General features: G+C 41.6%; 1 protein-coding gene and 1 long non-coding RNA gene across 3 annotated transcripts in view; one reads left to right on the top strand and one right to left on the bottom strand.

The window, feature by feature from the left end:
* LOC119476662 overlaps positions 1-576 on the top strand; it is a 28,534-nt gene extending 27,958 nt beyond the window's left edge. Inside the window, exon 5 of the long non-coding RNA XR_005204063.1 lies at positions 306-576. This is a non-coding gene — a long non-coding RNA (uncharacterized LOC119476662). The remainder of the gene's footprint in view (positions 1-305) is intronic.
* The window catches only part of LOC119476609 (insulin-like growth factor 1 receptor), a 51,689-nt gene that overhangs the window by 6,370 nt on the left and 23,884 nt on the right, over positions 1-21,435 (bottom strand). For both annotated transcript variants that reach the window (XM_037750025.1, XM_037750017.1), the window contains exons 3-14: positions 8,104-8,407; positions 7,536-7,672; positions 6,471-6,615; positions 5,382-5,590; positions 5,020-5,146; positions 3,909-4,144; positions 3,072-3,239; positions 2,753-2,960; positions 1,309-1,613; positions 977-1,110; positions 383-542; positions 137-236 (exon numbers count right to left, since the gene is read on the bottom strand). In XM_037750025.1, the coding sequence (XP_037605953.1) occupies positions 137-236; positions 383-542; positions 977-1,110; positions 1,309-1,613; positions 2,753-2,960; positions 3,072-3,239; positions 3,909-4,144; positions 5,020-5,146; positions 5,382-5,590; positions 6,471-6,615; positions 7,536-7,672; positions 8,104-8,407 (2,233 nt within the window). The remainder of the gene's footprint in view (positions 1-136; positions 237-382; positions 543-976; positions 1,111-1,308; positions 1,614-2,752; positions 2,961-3,071; positions 3,240-3,908; positions 4,145-5,019; positions 5,147-5,381; positions 5,591-6,470; positions 6,616-7,535; positions 7,673-8,103; positions 8,408-21,435) is intronic.

The raw sequence follows: 21,435 nt of genomic DNA, 5'->3' as shown, positions 1-21,435 counted from the left end.
TCTGTTGGCTTGGCTGGGTTACTCAAGTTACGTAGACTTATTCTATGTTATGATACATGATATTCTGCATCTTATGTTTTGTTTCCATTGGTTTTATGCAGTTCTGCAGTACACAGAAACACACACACACACACACCTTTTCCTGCTGAGGACCACCAGCATTGAGATCACAAGGCAGACGAGGAGGATGATGACGATCGGAACAAAGATCATAGCGTAGAGGACGTTTTCATATCCTGTTGGGTCAAACACTTTGATTACTTTAATGATTACAGTCATCATTTATGTGCTGTTTTCAAAAACAGATGCACCGATACAAAGGAGTGATGCAGTGACAGTGACAGTGACAGTGACAGTGACAGTGACGGTGTGTGTGTCTTACGTTCAGCCACGTAGAGATCCAGAGCGTGCGTCCAGGAGCCGTTGCCGGCCAGTGACGTGGCTCTTACGCTGACCGAGTAGTTTCCTGGACTGAGGTTGGACAGCCGAACGCCACGCTGGGCTTGATACATCAGACCAGAGACACATTCGTGCTTCTCGGTCTGACACACACACACACAGACACAGACAAAAAGAAAGCTTATTATAGACTGGAGTTTACAACAGAGAATGTAAGACCTTCTGTTTTTCCATTTGTGCAATAAAAAGGACAAGAGTTTAAGTCTACTCATCCTCCATCACGATTAATAATCAATCTATCAGTTTAGATTCTTACAACCTACAAATGAGGGGGCAACAAACTAATTTAGACAATGAAGCAAAAGTAGTGTGTAGTATACATAAAGGGGATATTGATTTTCCTCCAACTAGATGGCTGGTCAGACAGAGGGGTCAACCAGATGTTGCTCAGATGTGGACAGTGGTAATAAATAAACTCTTACAAAGAATTCTTAATAAACAACTTTTTAATCCTTTTTTCTTCAAAAACAGCAGCTCCTCAGTGCGCTGGCAGGTAGGTGTGCACATGTTGTCTTACCTCAGCAGCCAGTTTAAACTTGATCTCATACATGAGGATGAGTCCGTTGGCGTGAGGAGGCTCTGGCCAGCGCAGAAACACCCAGTCCTCGTGGCCCTCCCAGGTCACCGGGCCGGGTACGTCGTCGGCCTTTTCTGGAGAACCGCAGGGAGAAAAGGTTACCATGGTGAACAGAGAGGTCAGACGCACCAGCCTTGCCTTCAGCTGCTAGTAAATCCTAACATTCACCAGCTACCTTTAGCGTCTCGGCAGAAAAATATAGTTGGAAGGCTTTAAAGTGCAGGTCAAACATGCTAATTAGCATGTTGCAAACAGATCATTCCTCCTCTAACCTGCAGGCTTGGTCCTGGAGAAGACAAACTCTGCGGCGCTGCAGCGTTGGACCTGTCGATTGCAGGCGTGAATGTCGATGCGGTAAACAGTGAATGGCTGCAGGCCAGAGATCTGCAGCTCGCGCTCCGTCACAGCTTGCTCCACGAACTCGAACTCTCTGTCGGCCGGCTCAAGGTCCGCGGCGCTGCTGTTACTAGCGGCTTGGAGAGGAGGGACGGTGCTGCTGTTGGCGTGCTGCCGGTTGCGGCGGGGGTGAGTGGCGTTGGCTATGCCAAAGAGATCTCTGCGGCGACGATCTGGTGGCCTGGAGGGGAGAGGAAGAGCATGGTTGAGTGGCGATGCAACAGGGGTAGGAGGGAGGGATGGATGGAGGAGAAAGTTGGGAGAGAGAAGATGGAGGATTATTGTAAAATGAGTCTGGAAACAAGCACAATACTAGCAGTTGCTAGGAGTTCTTTTTCCATCCCCAAATGCTAAGAAGGACGGCAGAAAGAAAATGGCAAAGGTAAAATAAACCTTTAACCATATTTCTCTTTTCAGGGCAAATGAGCAATGTTTTCCTTCTCTAACTGTTTCAATCAGACTGTTCCACCAAATGTGGGAAAGTCTCTGTACCGTGTGTAAACAGTCACATGAGCAGAGCTCCAAGATACAGTCCAATTTACAAGGTGACATGCATGTTGGTTCACACACTGTCAGGATAAGACACCTGTTGTTTATCTTTAGAAGTAAATGCCTCCATCCCTTTCTTCTGTGTCTGCAAAACATACTGAGAACTAATTGACATCAACTGGACCAAGCTCTGCATATGTGTGTGTGAGTTTGCAGACCAAGAGAGATAATGTGATGCAAATGTCTAAAGTGAACGGCAGCAGGCGGACTTCTCTAAATCAGACAGAAGCCAAAACATCATTTAGAAAAAGAGGCAAAAAGAGCTCTTCATGTGTACAGAAGTTGGTAAGTGTTTGAACTGAAGACAGTTACTGAAGTTACCGGGGAAATTACTGTCAGATATTATAGAACAAATTGCACATTAAAAGCAGCAAAAAATAATATCATCATCATTTTGGTTTAGAAAAAAAAGGGGTTAAATATGAAGATATTAATCCACATCAGTGCCATAAAATTAGGCCAGTGGCTCTCAAACTTTTTCAGTCATTCCCGCCTTTGGAGGAAGAAATATTTTCTATATGATGATGTCATAATATGTGTGGGGTGGGGGGTTGGGGGGGGTCAGCTTTTGTTAAACACAAGAAGAAGGGGCTTCAGGAAAAACAGGTCGGGAGCCACTGCTATAGAGGATTTGTTTACTGACGTTACTTTGACGACGTCAAAACATTAATTCCGCATCACATTTTCCTCCGGTCACACGCCCAACCTGTCATTCCTCTGTCAATACACTTTGAGCACCATTAAATTAGGTGATGCTAACGAGCCGCCCACCTCGGTGTAAAGATGGAGTTGTGCAGGAAGTTTTCAAAGACTTTTCTGTAGGAGGCGTCGGCAGCTTCGGCCTCCAGGTCCTCGACTGATTTGGGGCAGGGGCAACAGGGGCCTTTGTCTGGCCCGTCTTGATCTGGCTTAGTGGGCTTGGTGTCCTCTTCCTGGTCTCCCACACCTATGGCAGCGATCCTTATGGGGATCTTCAGCTCTGGAGGAGGAAGCAGGAGATGTGTTTGATGGACAGGTGTACTCTGTAACGCAACAACTAGCAATAAAGTGTATAAGTAGTGTGTGTGTGTGTGTGTGTGTGTGTGTGTACCTTTAGAACAGTAATTGTGCTGATACAGCTCTCGGTCTTCGGCTTGTTGCTGCCATCTGACCAGGTAGTAAGTTTGGTTTCCGTTCGGTGAGATAGGGGGTGACCAACGCACCACCAGCTGCGTAGATGAGTTAGAGTACGCTCGCACATCCTGAGGCATGGAGGGCGCTGAAAGAGACACATAAAACTGAATTATTCTGATCTGAGCAGTAAACCCGGTCTCCTCGCTTTTCTCCTTCACGCCGTGATGATACAGTCTGCCCGGTGCAGATGTGATTCTCGACACATCACGGCGCTCCTACGTCTTTACAGTGCAGCTGGATTTGTTTAAAAGCAATCTTCCATTTCATGTAATTATATCACAGTTTTTGCAAATCAGATTTCCTCCGTCTCTTTGAGTTGCAGCTGTGTTTACTAAAACAGTCTTCCTCTCCATCTCCTTACGCTATGCTTGGATCACATCCAGAAACGCTAGCACACTGTCATCATGGAACAATCCAACATCTACTTGACAAACAAGCATCAATGTGGACAGAACATTTAGCTGTCAGTAAGTGTGTTGTGGTGAGATGAGAAACTTAATATCAAAGCATTAATGACTTTTCAATCTTGCAGCACTACAACAACCACTATTAAGGAATGACTTCTGACCTACATATTAGTCACTTACTGTATGTTAGATGAAAATGAATCGCTTCAAGACACTCTCCTTTCATTGCTGACTGCTGCTGAGGCTTCGTTAATTATCAGTTTTCTGTGATAATGCAGCCTGCAACCTTTGACAATTTTATACAATCGGTTGCTTGTAACCTTGGTGACCTGTGAAATTCTATATACCTGAAGGGCTGGTGCGGATGTAGACCACCTTGCTCTTGGCACTCGGCAAATGTTTGTCCTCCACCATGAGTGTGATGGCCTTAACAAACACAGCGTATTGCGTCCACGGCTTCAGGCTGGACAGCAGGACGCCCGGGTCGGAGTCCTTGTCCAGCCTCAGCTCCACATCCACCATGTTCCAGCTGTTGGAGCCACAGCCGTCCTGCCCCTCGAACTCCGTGATGTTCTGGAACGGCCTGGAAGGAAAAGTTAAAATTTATTAAAGAGGACCTGTTATGCTTTTGTGCTATTTCCCTTTCCTTTAGTGTGTTATATAGTTTTTTTGTGCATGTGAAAGGTCTGCAAAGTAACAAAGCTCAAACATTGCTCCTGAACTGCCTAAAACTCCGTGCTTGAAGTACGGTAATCCTGTAACCCCGTAACACGGTGATGTCACCGAGTAACACATTTGAATATTACCTGCCTAGCAGCTAGTTTGGCATGCCCTACAACAAAGTTAGTTTTTTTCCCTCAGTTGAAACACCGGGAATTCAAACAGAAGTCGAAATATTACCAAAAAGCTTTTGCGATGCTCTTTTAATTACGACTGAAATCACCAACTGTTTATCTCTATAAATTCAACTCCTGCAGTAGTTGATGGAAACACATATTAATGTGCATTTTTTTCTTTTGCAGATTTTCAGTACATTTGTTTGAAATTTGCTCTAAATTTGGATGGAAACTTGGCTATTAATCAGTTAGATTTATTTGTTGTTCAGTGTATTTAAAGTCCTGTTAATAAATCTGATAGTGATGCTCCAATAGATCCCTGATTTTTGCCTTTAACGAGGACTTACTATGCTTTTTCCCTTTCCTTTAGTGTGTAATATAGTTTTTGTGCATCTGCGGCATGAGCTCAAACAGAGCATTTCAGACAGAGGGTGAAAAGAGGTGCTGCAGCACACCTGATTTGAGAAAAATAAAGCATTTTTTGAACATTAATCATGTAAACGTTCTAGTAGAAAATACAATATGAACCTGAAAATAAGAGTAAGATCCTCTTTAAACAAGTCGATTGATAAGATGAGAGAATCAAGTTCAAGAGAAAAAATCTAAATCAAGAAAAACTTACGCCTCCTTGTAGTAGACAATAAAGCTGATGAGGTCTCTGTAGTCAGGGGGACGGTAGCGCTGCCAGGTCAGTTTGATCCTTGTACTGCTGGTGCTGTTTGACTTAAACGTCAGGATTGTACTTTCACCTAAATAGACAGGAATGAGGGAGTGAGTTATAATCTTCAATATCTGTTCAAATGTAAAGCAATTAGTCTTGTTGACAGAGTAGTGCAGTAAATACTGACACGTGATGCAGAACAACATCAGGCTCAGAGGGGGCGTTTGCAAACTGCTGTAAACTAGAGTGACTCCTGAACATGTACTGGACGTAGCAATTTAAATGTTTGTGGTTTTGCAGACTGAAGCTCATGTGACCCTTACAGCTGGCTCTGTCGCCGTTATTCCGGAAGTCGCTCTCGTCGAAGCGGCCCCGGGTGCCCGTCTTCTCCCACATCTTGCGGATCTCGGACATGCAGAGCTTCGGGTTTGCCCTGAAGAACAGCTTCCCTGCCTTGATGGTGAGGTTGTGCTGCTTCCAGTCCCACAGATACTGGAGCTGCTGGTTGTCGACTGCCACGAAGGCGTACATCCTGGAGGGCAGAAAGACGAGAGGATTAATGAATGATAGTCAACAATGTGTTTCTTCATTCTACCTTCATTGTATAATGTTCCTGTGTTGGTTTATTGTCTGTATATTGTGAGTCATGCCGAGCTCAAGGCCAACTTTCCCCATCGAGGACAATGCCTGCTTCTTTATGTTTGAGAGGAGAGGAGGTGCTGTTTTTATGAGTCATTGGGTAACACTCAGACATTCAGGAATGACTGTAATGCGGGCCTTGGGACAGTAAGATTCCTGTGAACTCAAGGAGAAACAGACGGAGGGGGGGGAGTGAAGGCCTCTCCATGACCCTGAGAGAACTTTCCCTTGGACTAGTGCTGCATTCAAGGTCTTATAAAAAAAAAAAAAGGGGGACATCTGCCGTGAGCTCCAGTCAGTACATTTACTTTTCCATTTGTTTATTTCAGTGAAGATATTACAGTCACCAACCCAAAACAAGTAATCTGTCCCACATAAAAAAACTTCCCAGTCTGCACCCTCACAGTCAAAACATCCTTTTTGTTTTCTCTCCATCCTGCGAACCTCTCAGTGACGACCTCGACCAGCCACATTAAAACACTAACGCTGCACAATTACTCCCAAACTCTATGTGACAAATGTCTTCCTCACATTAGATTGTGGCAACAAAACTTCTCCAAGTCAATATTTAGTTTGTATATTTGTCTATTGACTATGGAGCTGAGTACTATTCAGGAGAATCCTCTACAGTAAAAGATATTTCAAGAGAACACAAGAGTAGAGCTGAACTCCATGCTGTACACCAACATCCGACTCAACTGTGACCCGTTTTGGGGAGTTTGGGTGTGTATGTGCATGCAGTCAAATGTGTGTTTGTTTGTGTGTGGTCTTACTCGTCCAGAAGCTTCTCTCCATCGATGTATCTGAGGTTGCGGAGGAAGGCCAGGGAGCTCAGAGTGTGGGAGTGTCTGATCCGCACGTTACCGGTCACCCTCTGGATCAAACCTGTGAAACTCTCCAGCTCTGCCACCATGTTGTCTAAAACACACAAAAAGACAGACACACTACTGTTACTACCTATTGTTTTTCCACCTGTTTTATGAGTCTATTATATGGAGGATGGAACCTGTTAAAATAAAAAAATTCAATAAATAAATAAAAATGTCATTAAATGTAGCAAAAATAATATTAAAAATAAATGTAGCCATTAATTAATTGACAAAATGTGACATAAATTGATATTTCTGTTTGAATTTGCTTCTTATTTATTTTTCTAGAAAATCTGTGACCAATGCTTTATGGGGCTTCTGGTGTCATCGGTCATGGTTTAACAATGTGTAACTAACAAACCTCTTTAAAGGGCGGGTCTATCTGCGTTCACTTCTGGGTTTTTTTTTCAAATGGAAACTCTACTCTTACCAAAGCAAGCTAAATGAAGCTAATCAATAATGTGAACTCTAGCACTAGCTAAGTCAAAGTTAGCTGTTAGCAATTTGGAAATAACTGAAAGGGTTAGTTCCGATTTTTTTGAAGTGGGGTTGTATATATACTCCCGCGTTCTGCGAGGGAAAATTACTGTTTTTGTGAATGGAGTCTGGTGGCTTTGAAGACCGTGATATCAGTTCTCCATCAGAAAGGGCTGTCTGACGGAGAGGTAAAGTGGCTGTGGACGGGAGCATCAGAAAAACAGATTTTATGCTATATTTAGAATATTTAGGGCTCTACCTTGCCATCAGAGAGCTTTTTTTCCAACGGGGAACTGAATCCGTTATATTGCTGTCTTCAAAGCCAGCAGACCAGACTCCATTCACAAAAACAGTAATTTTACCTCACAGAACACGGGAGGTGCAATGTTCGGATTTGAATACATAAGGAACTGTGAATCTACAGAATTATATAAAAACATAAAATAATTAGGTATTAACTGTAGCATTGCTGTGGTACACCGCAGTACTTACGGCCTCTGCGGATGTTGATATGCAGGTTGCCTTTGATAACGGTGCAGCCTTTGAGAGACTGAGCAGCATCCATGGAGTCGATGACCTTCTCCTCACACACTTTATCGCACAGACCATCACAGGCTGTACAGAACATGCTGGAGACAGACAGGGAGAGATAGAGAGGGACAGGAGACGGTGTCATTTTACTGACGCACATTCATTCTCTAAACTCTTGTAGCTCTAGTCTGACCTTTCCGTTTTTTTATTTCCCATCCCTGAAAAATTTTACGCCAATTTGACGGTACCAGCAGAATGATGTCTCGGAGAGATTCAGAGATTTAACTAGAAACCTTCATAATATTACCAAACAACTCCAGGTTTATAATGCGGTCGAGGATGGATGGTTGTCTCCGCACTAACCGCCCTTCATTGTAGCGGTTGTATTATATTCACTGTTTGCCCTGATGAAATTTAAGAATTGAAACTAATATCAGGGTGTGGAGATGGTACCGATGTCAGGCCAACAATAAGAGTACCTCCACCCAGTGTGGCTCTGTTTCAGCCGTCAGTGTGGATCGCGGCTCACCTGTTGGGCGCGGTCTGCATGAACCCGTGTGGGCATTCAGACATGCACTCTCCGCCGTGGATGATGAAGCTGTTGAAGTCGGGGAGGTGGACTTTGGAGCAAAGCTCGGCGCTGATGCACCGCCAGCCCTCGAACTTGTAGGTGCCGGGAGGGCAGTCGGCCACGCAGCGTCCTTGGTGGTAGTAGTGTGCACACGCCGCACACGTTGTGTCGTTGCCGGGGAGAGTGCAGCTGCCCAGACACTGAGGGTGGCAGCACTCGCCGTCTGCTGTGCACGCTCGCCGTGTGCACTTCTCTGGGCACTCTGATGGGGGAGAGAGAGAGAGAGGCGTGTTACACTGATGCAGATGAATGAAATGTTTGACTTTTTTCACATTAGGGCAGACATCTAATACTATATCATACTACTCACTAGGGCTGGCCAATGTGACGTTATATATCGTCAAAACAATCTAAAAATGGCTATTTTTTTTTTCTATATCGCACTCAAGTTCTTAAAATGAGAAAATACTGCGTACTTTTTTTTTTACAAGATTAGATGGGACACCCTCTTATCAACCATCAAAATTTTGTGGTACACCTGAAAAATATGGCTGGGCAATATGACGAATGAATGATGAATATATATCGTCAAAATGATATAAAAATGTCTATTGTATATATTTTTCTATTGCAATATAGGATAGGCCTATATGTATTTCTGTTTTCTCAATAATTTTACTTAAAACTGTCATGGTTATTTTGCACTCAAGGTCTTAAAATAAGAAAATACTCATTGTCAAGTACTTAATTTATCTATCTTTGTAATTTACATGAAATTACAAAAATAGGCTTTACCATGTGGTTATTACATATAATTTATTCATTGAATTACCAGAAAACATGCTATATTGGGATATATATCGTTACCGAGATATGAAATGACCTATATCGTGATAGAAGATTTTGGCCCAGCTCTACTGCAAAATGTCAAATGTCACCATAAAGCATCAGAATACAGTTCTAGTGTGATAACTGAGTGCATTGTGGTGTTTTATATAGCAGGTGTACTTAGAGAATGGTGGACACAATACAAATAAATCTGAACTGGATCAGGCATTGAGGAAGGCCCTGATTGGCCACAACCTGATTTTGCACATCAGCTCAACGTATCACTATCAATACTGAACCTCCCTGTTCTTGTGACTCCTAATCCAAATCCAGCAACCAAACAAACACAATGTTCCCCCACAGTAAAGGGGCATTTCCCCAACTTTAGGAAACGTCAGCATGTAACAGATAAACCAGTCAGCCTGAATTAGCCTCTGGCGCTGTTGGCTACAGTCCTGAACAAATGATTTGCATTTAGCGGAGAGTGCCTGACAACACAACACACTAACACACACACACATCATCTCTCTGAACCCAGCTTGTAAAAGACTAAAAACAGGCACCCATGACTAAGGCGTGCAGGCTGCTTCAAATCAACCAACAACTTTGTATGTTTCTTCTGTCTAAAAAGTGTCAATACAACAAACAAAAAGCAGAGATAAAATCTCTGACGGGTTGTTTATGAGATCATTTTGTTGTTTGCTGGGTGGGCTGGTGTTGAGCCCAGTAGATCATCCCAGATCCACGGTGACAAAAGGCCTCTCCACTCCGGGTTTTCCACCGAGCACCGCTACAAATAACTCCTCCAGTTGCTGTGGTGTCCCTCTAAATAAGAGGATATTGTAACTGATGACAGGGAACAACTGATTGAGAAGCTCCAGAAGGAAAACACAGGACTGACCGACGTACTGTAAAGAAAGGAGCCACACCTCGCCGTGGCCTTTGTCTCTACAGCAGGGAGATTTAAATCAAGCAGGATGATGGAGATAGAGAGCAACCGAACACTGCAGCAGCTCATCTCACCAAGCTGACACCAGGGTTATTATAGTAAACTAAAACTGAAAGGGGTTGTGAGGTTGTAGTGGACTCAGTTTTAAAGCTAGAGTGAAGATACTGGTACCAAATGAATCCATTGGTACCAACCATGTCACGATAGCTTGTCAGTAAGGAGGATAAATAACGCTGAGGAAAAACTGGCATGGCCATTTTCAAAGGGGTCCCTTGACCTCTGACCTCAAGATATGTGAATGAAATGGGTTCTCTGGGTACCCACGAGTCTCCCCTTTACAGACATGCCCACTTTATGATAATCACATGCAGTTTGGGGCAAGTCATAGTCAAGTCAGCACACTGACAGCTGTTGTTGCCTGTTGGGCTTGAGTTTACCATGTCATGATTTGAGCATATTTTGTAATGCTAAATGCAGTACATGTGTTGTTAATTGATTTCCAATAATAAATATATACATACATTTGCATAAAGCAAGCATATTTGTCCACTCCCATGTTGATAAGAGTATTAAATACTTGACAAATCTCTCTTTAAGGTACATTTTTAACAGATAAAAAATGTGTGATTAATTTCCAATTAATCGTGATGAAATATTTTAATCGATTGACAGCCATATTAAAAACTAAAACTAAACCTTTGTGCAAAAAATGTAACTAAAACTAGCAAACGCACTCTGGAAACGAACTAAAAATGAAATTTAAAAGTCAAAACTAAAATAAAAACAAAAACTAACTGAAAATTCAAAACTATAACCTTGTTTGATGCACACCTTCGTCATCACCATTAAGTTAAGTGTCTTTTAACCCGGCCTTACTGACAGCAGCTCACTGGTTCACTGACTTCACTGGTTGGAAAAATGTTCGAGACCTTCAGAGCACCTCGACTGTCTTCCACAGAAACAAACACTAATTGCTATGGAAACACTTTGAATCACTGCTTGAGATTATTTGTGTGTGTGTGTGTGTCCTAAACAAAAGGAGGGGAAAATCTGAACTAGAAACAACTACATGAACAAACAACTGTAATTATGTCATCCTCTTAGGTTAGCAGGGGTTGTGTTTAAACAGAGACCAAACAAAGTTATGGGAAATGATGTGTTGTTTATAGGATGCCGAGTGATAAAACACTGAAGCGTGTCTCAACATGTTGCCTCTGTCAAACAAACTCAGAGACACCCGACCGGAGGAGAGGCCTACTGCTACTCCTCTTATTTACATTTCACTGATGCATCCGTCATGACTCCAGGATCAATGTCTTAGTCAGGAGGATATCTGCAACTTGGTTTCATTACTGTGCGCTCAAAGTGGTTAAACTGATGCTGAAAGAGCTGAATGCTGACTGTAAGGCTCTTTGAAAAAAACAAAAAAGCCTCCGAAAAACAGATGTCAAATTGGAATAGGAAGTCATTCCCGGGGCCTGAAACACAACAGAGAGGTTCCAACCATCTGCTTGATCTTTTACCTCTCCAACTTGGAGCTCAAAGCTTAAGGAAGTGTGCTTTTAAGAAAAATGGCTGCCATAAAACGCACAGCTGAATTTTGTCCGTCAACACGAACAGGCGCCTTCAGTTTGCAACCAAGAGGTTAACACTTTATTCAAACGATTTACGACTAACTCCTGCACACTGCTCACAAAAGTGTGAGATAAGATAAAAATTTAACAAGACCAGCCAAAATGCACATTTCTATTCACACATCTGGAATGGAAGCCCTACATTTTAGCTTAAAGATACAGTATAGAGGATTTGGCGGCATCTAGTGGTATGGTTGCAGATTGCAACCAGCTGAGTACACCTCCTCTCACTCCTCCCTCTCCAAGACTGCGGTAACGTGAGCCACAGAGTGCAAAACCGTGGTAACACAGTTCACCTCGCTCAGAAGCCATCCTTACCATAATAACACTTCTTTAGGAGCAACGGATGTCAGACGGCAGCTGGCGGTACCACGGTTTTGCACTCTGCAGCTCACGTTACCTCAGTTTCACAAGCATGTCGGAGAACTACGGTGGCTTTCAGGTAAAGTAAAAACGCGAAAGTCTCTCTCTAGGGCCTGTGTTTGGTTTGTCCGTTCTGGGCTACTGTAGAAACATGACAGACTCCTTGAAGAGAACCTGCTCCCCATCTAGATATGAAGGGCTCATTCTAAGCTAACGCAAAACACAATGTTTCTTAGTTTCAGGTAATTTATACACTAATGAAAACTTAGTTTTGAATATTATATTCCACGTCTGCTAATAGATCCCCCGAAATGTTACACACAGTTAAATAACTTTTAATAATTAATCAATCGTCAAAATAGTTGCTGATTACTTTCCTGTCGATCGTCTAAACAACCGATTGTTGCAGCTCCACCATATAATGATAAAGTTTATTTATATATTCATTTTAAGACACATTTATGAACTGTGAAATTACCAGCATTTCCATGCATAGAACGATGCACATTTACACTTTTGCGTTCAAAGAGGTTATTGTTTGAAATTTATAAAATTAAATTAAATTTTATAAATAATTATGTTTTAAAAGCCACCAAGATAGAAATACAGAGGAAAAAGTAGATATTTTGAGCTACAACCCAGCAAAAGCTGCCAGTAATACATTTTTTATATTGTACTGTATCATCACTGAATTACTGAGTTTGTGCATGGTGCACAGCCAGTCGGTCCACACTTTTCTGACCAAATATATGATACTGATAATAACCTGATACAGAATGCCTTGATCTGTGACACCAGTGCAGCACACCTGCTCAGGAAAATCTCTCATCGCAATATGAACTGCAAAAATTCCACTTCCTTTTGAGTGACAGCTGAATTCAGGACGTTGGAGAAATCTACTGTGCTTCCGATATGATAAACATTCATCATCGGGCAGTGCCCATGAGATGACCTTCCAGCCCGCCTCCTGACCGACACAGAAGCCAATCAGAACCATCCGACTGTGTGGTCCCACCAACCATTCAGCAGGCTGTTTGTGCTCAGCAGGAGGGAACCAGTGCTGCATTTCTCTGGCACAGAATGTTCTTTCTCTGATCCGAGCCCCCGCCACCTCCCGACTCCATCTCGCCCTCTGACCTCTGCGATGGGATGATGGGGGGGGGAGCTGTGTTGGAAAGGTGTAATTTTGCAACGTGATAATGTACAGCCTCGGGTCTGTAGACAGAGGAAGCTGACGGAGAGGAAGGAGGCAATCTGTGCCTGAAGTTTTGGCTCAGGCTGGAGCGGTTAGTCTGTGGCCTCCTAAACACAACGCTGATCAGTATAGGGCGGATGAACAACATACAGTTTACATCAGCATTCCACTGGACATGTGCAACATAATGGGTCCCAGCTTTTACCCTCTTTACTGCACTTTCAGAGACAGGTTGATGCAGAGCTGCAGCACAAGAAGAGGATGTGGAGGAGGAGGAGGAAGGGGTAGAGGCAGAGGAGGAGAGAGTGAGAAGGAGGAAGTGTGAAGGATGGATGAGGACAAGAATGAAGATGTGGAAGAAGAGGAGTGGAGGAGGAGGAAGGGGTTTAAAGATGGAGATGGAGATGGTAGAGGAGGAGGAGGGAACTAAAAACACCATTTAACATATCACGTCTTTTTGAAAGCAACACACACACATATACGCACACAGTTGGTAGAGCTGCCAGCTGGGGGAGCCAGACAACACAAGCTAACACAAACAGAACTATGGTGATGGTAAACAAAAAAGTCTACCATTAAAACAGAATCATAATTCATATCTGTATCTGTTTAAGACAAAGAATAATAGGACTGTCAAAATCCATTAATGATAACTTTTTCATGTTTCACTATAAATACTTTAAAAAATACATCCATATCGATAGATAGATAGATAGATCGATAGATAGATAGATTCTTTATGGTGAAAACATGAAAAAAGTTAGCATTAATGGATTTTTTAGAGTCCTTTTATTCTTTGTCTTATACTACATATACAGTATTGACTCTAGTTTTGGAACTACAGCTCCCATCATGCTTTGAAAGATGTAAACAGGCAGCATAATGTTGCCATGGAGTCTGTTAGTTTGCTATATCTTGAGCCCTGTTTTTTTTTTGCCTATATTTGTTTACATTTTGGCAAACTGACACCATTAAAAGTATGTAGAATTAGCTATTAGTTTTTCCTGTTTGTAATGTACCAATGAATGTTCAACAACTATCGCTAGATTACTTTGATACTGAAGAAAACTTTAAAAAAACAACTGATGAATCTCAGGTAAGTTTTGGAGTTATAAGGAATTACATACATTACTATACTATAACTATACTACTAGAATTTCGAAGCTATAATGACATACATGGAAAGTGTACATCACACTGAATCTAAAGATATGTGTATCATGTCTGAGTGTTTAGTTTTGACTGAGTTATGACTCCTGGCGTGTGGTTCAGTGTCGCTCGTTAACATAAGGTGTCCTGTCCAGTAAGAAAAGCCAGTGCGGATGTAGATGTTATGTGATTGTCGGATTGAATCCTCACTGGCCCTCTTACCGCATGCACTACTTTAATCTATACTGAGGAAACTAAGTGTTCATGTAGGTTTCTCTATTGGACTCGATTGGATGTCAGCGTATCGCCTAATCTCAGAAAATAAGTTGGTTGGTAAAATAACACAAATGATGTCCATTAGTGTCCAGCAGAAGCAACAAATCAATTAATAGCCTAATCTAAAGGTACTGCTCGATGAGAACGTCTTTGCTGGCTGGCACAGGTGGTTACCACTGACTATGTTTACATGCACACTAATATCCCACTATTATTCTGAATATGTGGGATATGCTGCTATTATCTGGATTTTAGGGTCATTCTTTGGACAGGTATACAGCGTATTCAGAATATGCGTCTCAATTGGGGTTTTACTGCAGTTTGCGGCCAACTCTGTGCGTTGTACACAACCAACTAGCCGACAGTTTGCAAGGCTGTGGTAGAGATGTGTGCCCAAAAGAAAAGCCCATATTTCTGGTCGGAAGGAGAAACACATTTTAAATTTTAAACATTATTAAAAACTTGGATATCAACAGGTTTTTGAATATGTGTAAATATCACAACGGCGACCTTTTCAAGAAGGTGGTTTTAGGAATGAAAGAGGGAGGCTGTGCTAATCGGAGTATGCACAGCTGCATGTAAACGGGAATATTAATTTTCATTAGCAATGTAAACAGCTTAGTAGGAATATTGTCTTTTTCAGAATAAGGGCAAAACGTAGTCTTTGTTAGCACAACATTTGCATTTGGAAAAGGTTGTGCTTCCTATTTTCATTCTATTATGATTTTGTAAATTGGATTTTTGATCATTTTATTAACACATCAGTCTACATACTGTCGGTTATTACTTCCTGTGTCCTTGCTTCAGTCTGGGTTGTAGACAGTTACAGTAAGTAAGGGGGAGTCCACGCAGAAAAACAGTTCACCTTTTCCATTCTGTCATTACGCAGCACTCTGGCAGCTGTGGGTCAAAAAGCCGATACAGGGCTTTCAGGGAAACAGAAATACCAGCCCAGCAGGAAGGTAGGCTGGGAAACTCACACCAGTAACCAGCCAAAGGGTGGAAAAATGTTGCTTCTAAACTCATTTCTTATAGCAGCTAGAATCAAATAGGACTTCAGAGTCATAAAAAAATATCTTGCTGGCTGGTTAAACAATGAAAGTGACAGGTGGACTGTTTTTTTTCTCTCTCTCTCTCTCTCTCCCTCTCTCCCTCTCCTGCTTGATCAGCTGATCAACTAAGAATTAAAAGCCTTTCTAACTGTTAATCCTTGTTTTCAGCCCCCATCCTCGGGGTGATAGAAACAGGATGTCCCACACAGACACACAGTTGCTGTGATGACGCTCCAGGCTTTAGCAGTGTGTACTACTCAGCAGCGCGGCACAACAATAACAGGCAAAGGCAGATGTCTAGACTGATGACAACAGAGTTGATTCAAAAACACAGATAGAGATCTGTATCGGCTTCAATTCCAACAGCCCCGACTGGAAATCCATCAGTTACTGTAATATTTCAGAAGTTTAAATTCCACCCCGCATGTTACGTTGTTAGGACAAACGACATCTGGCATTTTTTCAATCTGATTAATAACCGCAGTCTTTGCCGTGTCAAACAGATCCACTGACCTGCAAGTTTTTCTCCATGATTTTAACAGAAATAATACAAATTGAATGCACACTTTCTCTTGAATATTATGAGTGGAGTTTGAAGTTAAATACATCACAACGTCTTGCTTAAGAGTAGAGAGTTCAAACTTGTGTTTTTGGGCTTTACAGATAACTTGATTTGATCAGGATGTTAGATGGAAATGGTAGATGGAAATGGCTGTAGTCAATATTGGGATTGTGCTGTTTTTTTCCATTAATTGTGTTGCTCTGGTGACAAAGACTGCCAGGAACAGGCCCCTGGGGCTCCCTCAACTTCCTGTATGATTTGGTTTTGTAATTACCCGTCCCAGTATGGCAGGGCTGCACCATTACATCTAAAATGGCAATGCAAGGGAACATATTCATTAATCAAAGACTGATCTGGCTTGTGTATTTTAAAAATCATATTTAACATCCCCTTTTCCACCTTATATCAATATAAAAAATACCATAATAGTTTAACTCTAATTACAGGATTTGTTCTATATGAAATGTTTCAGTGATGTTGGGATGTGTAATATTGTATGATTTGTGAATGCAGAAACTAAACATATCGATATACAACTTTCCATACATAGTAATCAAACAATTCTTATAAACCATCAAGTGTCAGGATGTGCAGGGACTTGGCAACACGGATGAGATCGAACCCAGAGTTCTAGTCCAAACAAATAATCATGTTGAAAATGAATAAACTAACCACTCACCACTACCAAAACACATTACTGTGTTACTACTGACCAGCGGACACAAGCATATTGATCTGCACCATTTCATTCATCAACATTCAGCCTCATATACTGTATGAGCACTACAGCTTTGACTCTCAGCCTGAACTCAGATGGATCTCAAACCAACTGGTTTGGGCCGTGTTTAGTTGTAATTTCTCTTTAATTCCCTCGGGCTTAATAAGGAAGGATGTGATTTAGTTGTTTTTTCCATTTCCTAAAACCAGAAACACACAGATGCAAGTTTGTATTATCAAGTTTGCATCTGCTGCCTTCTGCTCAACCAACACTTTCTTTTACATTTAGGGAATCATTGGTCCAGATATATGCATGTTAGGGCTGTCAAAGTTAACACGTTATAATACCAGTCATTTCTTTAATGCATCTTGTGATGTTTAGGTTGTAGCGGACTCAGTTTAAAGCTAGAGTGAAGATAATGGTGTCTTATGGAAATAGAAAACCTAAGGAATCCATTGGTATCAACCATATCATACTAGCTTACTAGATAAATAACACTCCAAACTTACGCTAAATTTTAGCGAAACAACTGTCATGGCCATTTTCAAAGGGGTCCCTTGACCTCTCCCCTTTACAGACATGCCCACTTTATGATAATCACATGCAGTTTTGGTCAAGTCATAGTCAAGTCAGCACACTGACACACCGACAGCTGTTGTTGTCTGTTGGGCTGCAGTTTGCCATGTTATGATTTGAGCATATTTTTTATGCTAAATATAGTACCTGTGAGGGTTTCTGGACAATATTTGTCACTGTTTTGTGTTGTTAATTGATTTCCAATAATAAATATACACATACATTTGTATAAAGCAGCATATTTGCCCACTCCCATGTTGATAAGAGTATTAAATACTTGACAAATCTCCCTTTAAGGTACATTTTGAACAGAATAGAAAAAATGTGTGATTAATTTGCGATTAATCGCGTTTAACTATGGACAATCATGCGATTAATCACGATTAAATATTCTAATCGTTTGACAGCCCTAATGCATGCTAATTATTTTACTGTGAATACAGAAAACCCTTGCAAATGCAGAACTCAGCAACTCAACCTTGACAATAGGGCTGTGTATTAGCAAGAAGCTGGCGATACAATACGCATCATGATACAGGGGTTAAAAATTCAATATACTAGGATATATTGCAGTACTGTAAACAAGGCGATATAATGTGACTTTTCAAAATCTAATTTTAGGAAAAATGTCATAGTATAAAAACAGACCACCATATGCATAAAATCTGAGTTTAAAAAAGTTTACTTTTGCGCCCTTACGCTACTTCCTGTCTCAGTTTACATTGTTGCGTTGGAGTGGGAGAGTCAAACGGGGGTTTAAACACAACACAAAATGAACCATAGTCTGCCACGAATTGCTAAATGTTAACTATTAATTAAAAATCAATAGTGTTTTTGCAAATCGATACACATAATATCACGATACTCAAGTGTATCGGTATTTTCTTACACCCCTCCTTGACATAAAAGACGCTTACAAAGGCCACTAAAAACTACACACTAACTTTGTTTTTCCTCTTTTTTTGTATGTTGTACGTGTGCCTGTGTGAGATTCCTCTGGGTGCTCTGGTTCCTTCGTGTCAGCCCTGTGATTGTCTGGTGACCTGTTTAGGTTGCACCCCGCCTCTCGCCCCAACGTCAGCTTAGATGGACTCCTGCCCCCCCTGCAACCCTCAAGGATAAGCGGGTTTAGCTAATGGATGGATATTTCCAAACTCCACACACTCCATGTCCTCCCGGTGTGTTCCGATAGCACCAGCACAGTGACTAGCCTCCTCCGTAGACTGAACGAGAAGTTGATGATGGACAGAAAACACAACAATATAGCTGTGTTTCTTCCAGCGTCATACAAAGCATGTTCTGTTCCATCCAGGGAGTTTGTCAGTGTGTAGGTCCAGTCTGTGAAGCAGTCATTCAGAAAACCAGTCAGTCAGTAGTGTGTGTGTGTGTGTGTGTGTGTGTTGTCTACAGGCTGATTCACATTTACAGAACAAAGATCTCCATTAATTCACAGCTCTGTATGTCCTGTTCACCTCTTGAGCCTCCCAGCAGATGATACCAGACATCTCAACCAGCTGGTCAGTTACATTATACAGCCACAGACATGACAACCTGCCAGTCAGTCCAGCCTGGCTGCACACAAAATGCTTTGAGCTAATAGAGACGACAACAAAGAGAGAGCACACCATCAACCCTAACAGCCATGTTTGTGTTTGGGCTGCCAAAATCCATGAAGAATCAAAATTGCCATATTAACATAATAACAAAATGTACCAGAGTTGCAGGAATTAATTTATTTAGAAATTTGCTTAAAGCTGTGCACCATTTGGATGGAAACAATGATCGGAAACAGGACAGAGGAGGTATAGTTTTCATTGGCTGGCTGGTGCAAAGTATTTTTTTTGGGGGGATCCTGATTAGATGACTCATAGAGACAACTTCACTGGGTCCTGTCCCGATTAAATTAATAAATGAATCATGTACAAAAGGGTTTCCCCATTCCAAAAGGCGTTACTACACTTTAGGCGGAATCAGATATCCATTTTATTTTAGCACAAAGGCAAAAGGGTTGGGAAATAAATGTATTTATTGTTGTCGTCAGAGTAACATGACGTCATATCTGTTCCGTATATGTCAACCAAAACAAACCGAAACGAGAAAGTACAAGATTATGGTGGGTCTGCATGGACACGTCCTGCACCCTCACATGTTAAATCCAAAGTGGTAAACACTACACGGACAGTAAAGTATGGAAACACTTTGGGTTTCACACATTGCCAGGAAAAGCAGAGCTAGACATCATGGCTAAAGCTGCATGCTAACTCTGTCATGGACAGGAAATGTTATCGTATCGCAGTAACGTGCGGTCAAGCCAGCCGCCACTCTCATCTGTGGTCAAATCGGCCGACGCTACAACTGTAGAGCACCTATATACTGACAGTTATGTTAAATGCATTCAAACGGCCCCGATGGAGCTGACCATGGATGTAAAAAGAGAACGGAGATAGTGACGAAGTTAGCAGAAGCATACACGTGTGACTAAGTCTGGTTTTCAAAATAAGGCGTTAACAAAAGGAACTGTATACCAACATACATACATGGAAATAAGACTGATGCCTGGATATTTTCTTTTACTTAGAAGTGTATGATTCAACTTTTTCTATGATCTAGTGTTAAAGAAATTAACAAAAATCGCAATAAATTTTAATATCGAATCGCAATACTTGAAAATTGCAATACATATCGAATCGGCTCCCAAGTATCGTGATCGTATCGAATCGGGAGATGGGTGTATCGTCCCAGCACAGTACCGTTATAAGCACCAGCTGTACAGTACAGGTAAAGAGCTGTAGTTTGCACAGTGCTGCTGACAGGAATATCAAACGTGATGCTTGATTTCCTCCCACCCCTCCGCTCCTCCCAGTGTGAGGAGACGTCCCACAGGAGATGTGTGGTCTGAAGCTTCCTGTTGATAATTACAGTCTGTTTCATGGGAAAAACACGAACAGAGGTGAAGTGATCTTTCCTGTAAGTGATGAAAAGCTTGACATGCGTCTCTTTCTGGCTGAGAGGGGATTCACACATACCGCCTGTCACATGGTAACATTATACCAAGATGGATTGCAGTTCCTGAGAATCTGCTCAGGTGGTATGCTTGCTGAGTCATGTGACAGCATCAATACAGGTTAATACCTGTATTGTGTAATGGTCTAGAGTTGTGACTCCCAACCAGGGAATCAGTACCCCAAGGGCTACTTTTGCAGTTGTTTGGGGATGCATGGAAAGATTGTAAAGTAGCTCAGCTAATTTGATAAAAAATAGAAACTAAAATTTTAATAAAAATGATATCTATCAGGGCTGTCAAAGTCAGCTCAATAATAACACGTTCACACAAATTTGTTTTATTGCCACTAATTTCTTTCTCGCATTAACACAATCAATCTTCCGGAGGTTGTAGCGGGCTCAGTTTTAAAGCTAGAGAGAAGATACTGGCATCATATGAAACTAGAAAACCTTGGACTCAACCATGTCATACTAGTTTGTGGTGAAGGAGGTTAAATATCGCTCCAAACTTAAGCTACATTTTGGCAAGGAAAAACTGTCATGGCTATTTTTTTTTTTTTTTAAATTTGACTTTTTTTTTCTTATATCGTTTTCTTACCGATTATCAAAATAGTTGGTGATTAACTTAATAGTTGACAACAAATCAATTATGCAGCTCTTAATTCTACCCAGAGAGACTATGTCTTGGAGGTTCAGACAGGAAGACGGACAGCTTGACATGTGCAGTAAGTTGTGTCTCACACAAAAGACTGATTGAAGACTGTACACCAAAATGTTCCATACAGTGCAAAGCACTATTCCATCTTGGCGTCTATACAAGGCTAAACAATATTGATAACAACCAACAACCTTTCTACATGCAACTTTACCAGCTACGTTTCTCCGTTAATTCCATCCCCCTCATACAAAGACAATACAAAACCAGGCTTATCAACCATTAAACAACACAATTTCCTGTCAGAAGGGTTACGCAAATCATATACCT

The sequence above is a fragment of the Sebastes umbrosus genome, chromosome 2 (assembly GCF_015220745.1).
Source record: "Sebastes umbrosus isolate fSebUmb1 chromosome 2, fSebUmb1.pri, whole genome shotgun sequence".
Taxonomy (NCBI): Eukaryota; Metazoa; Chordata; class Actinopteri; order Perciformes; family Sebastidae; genus Sebastes; species Sebastes umbrosus.
The sequence above is the reverse complement of the archived record's forward strand: the minus strand, read 5'-3'. Positions and strand labels throughout refer to the sequence as shown.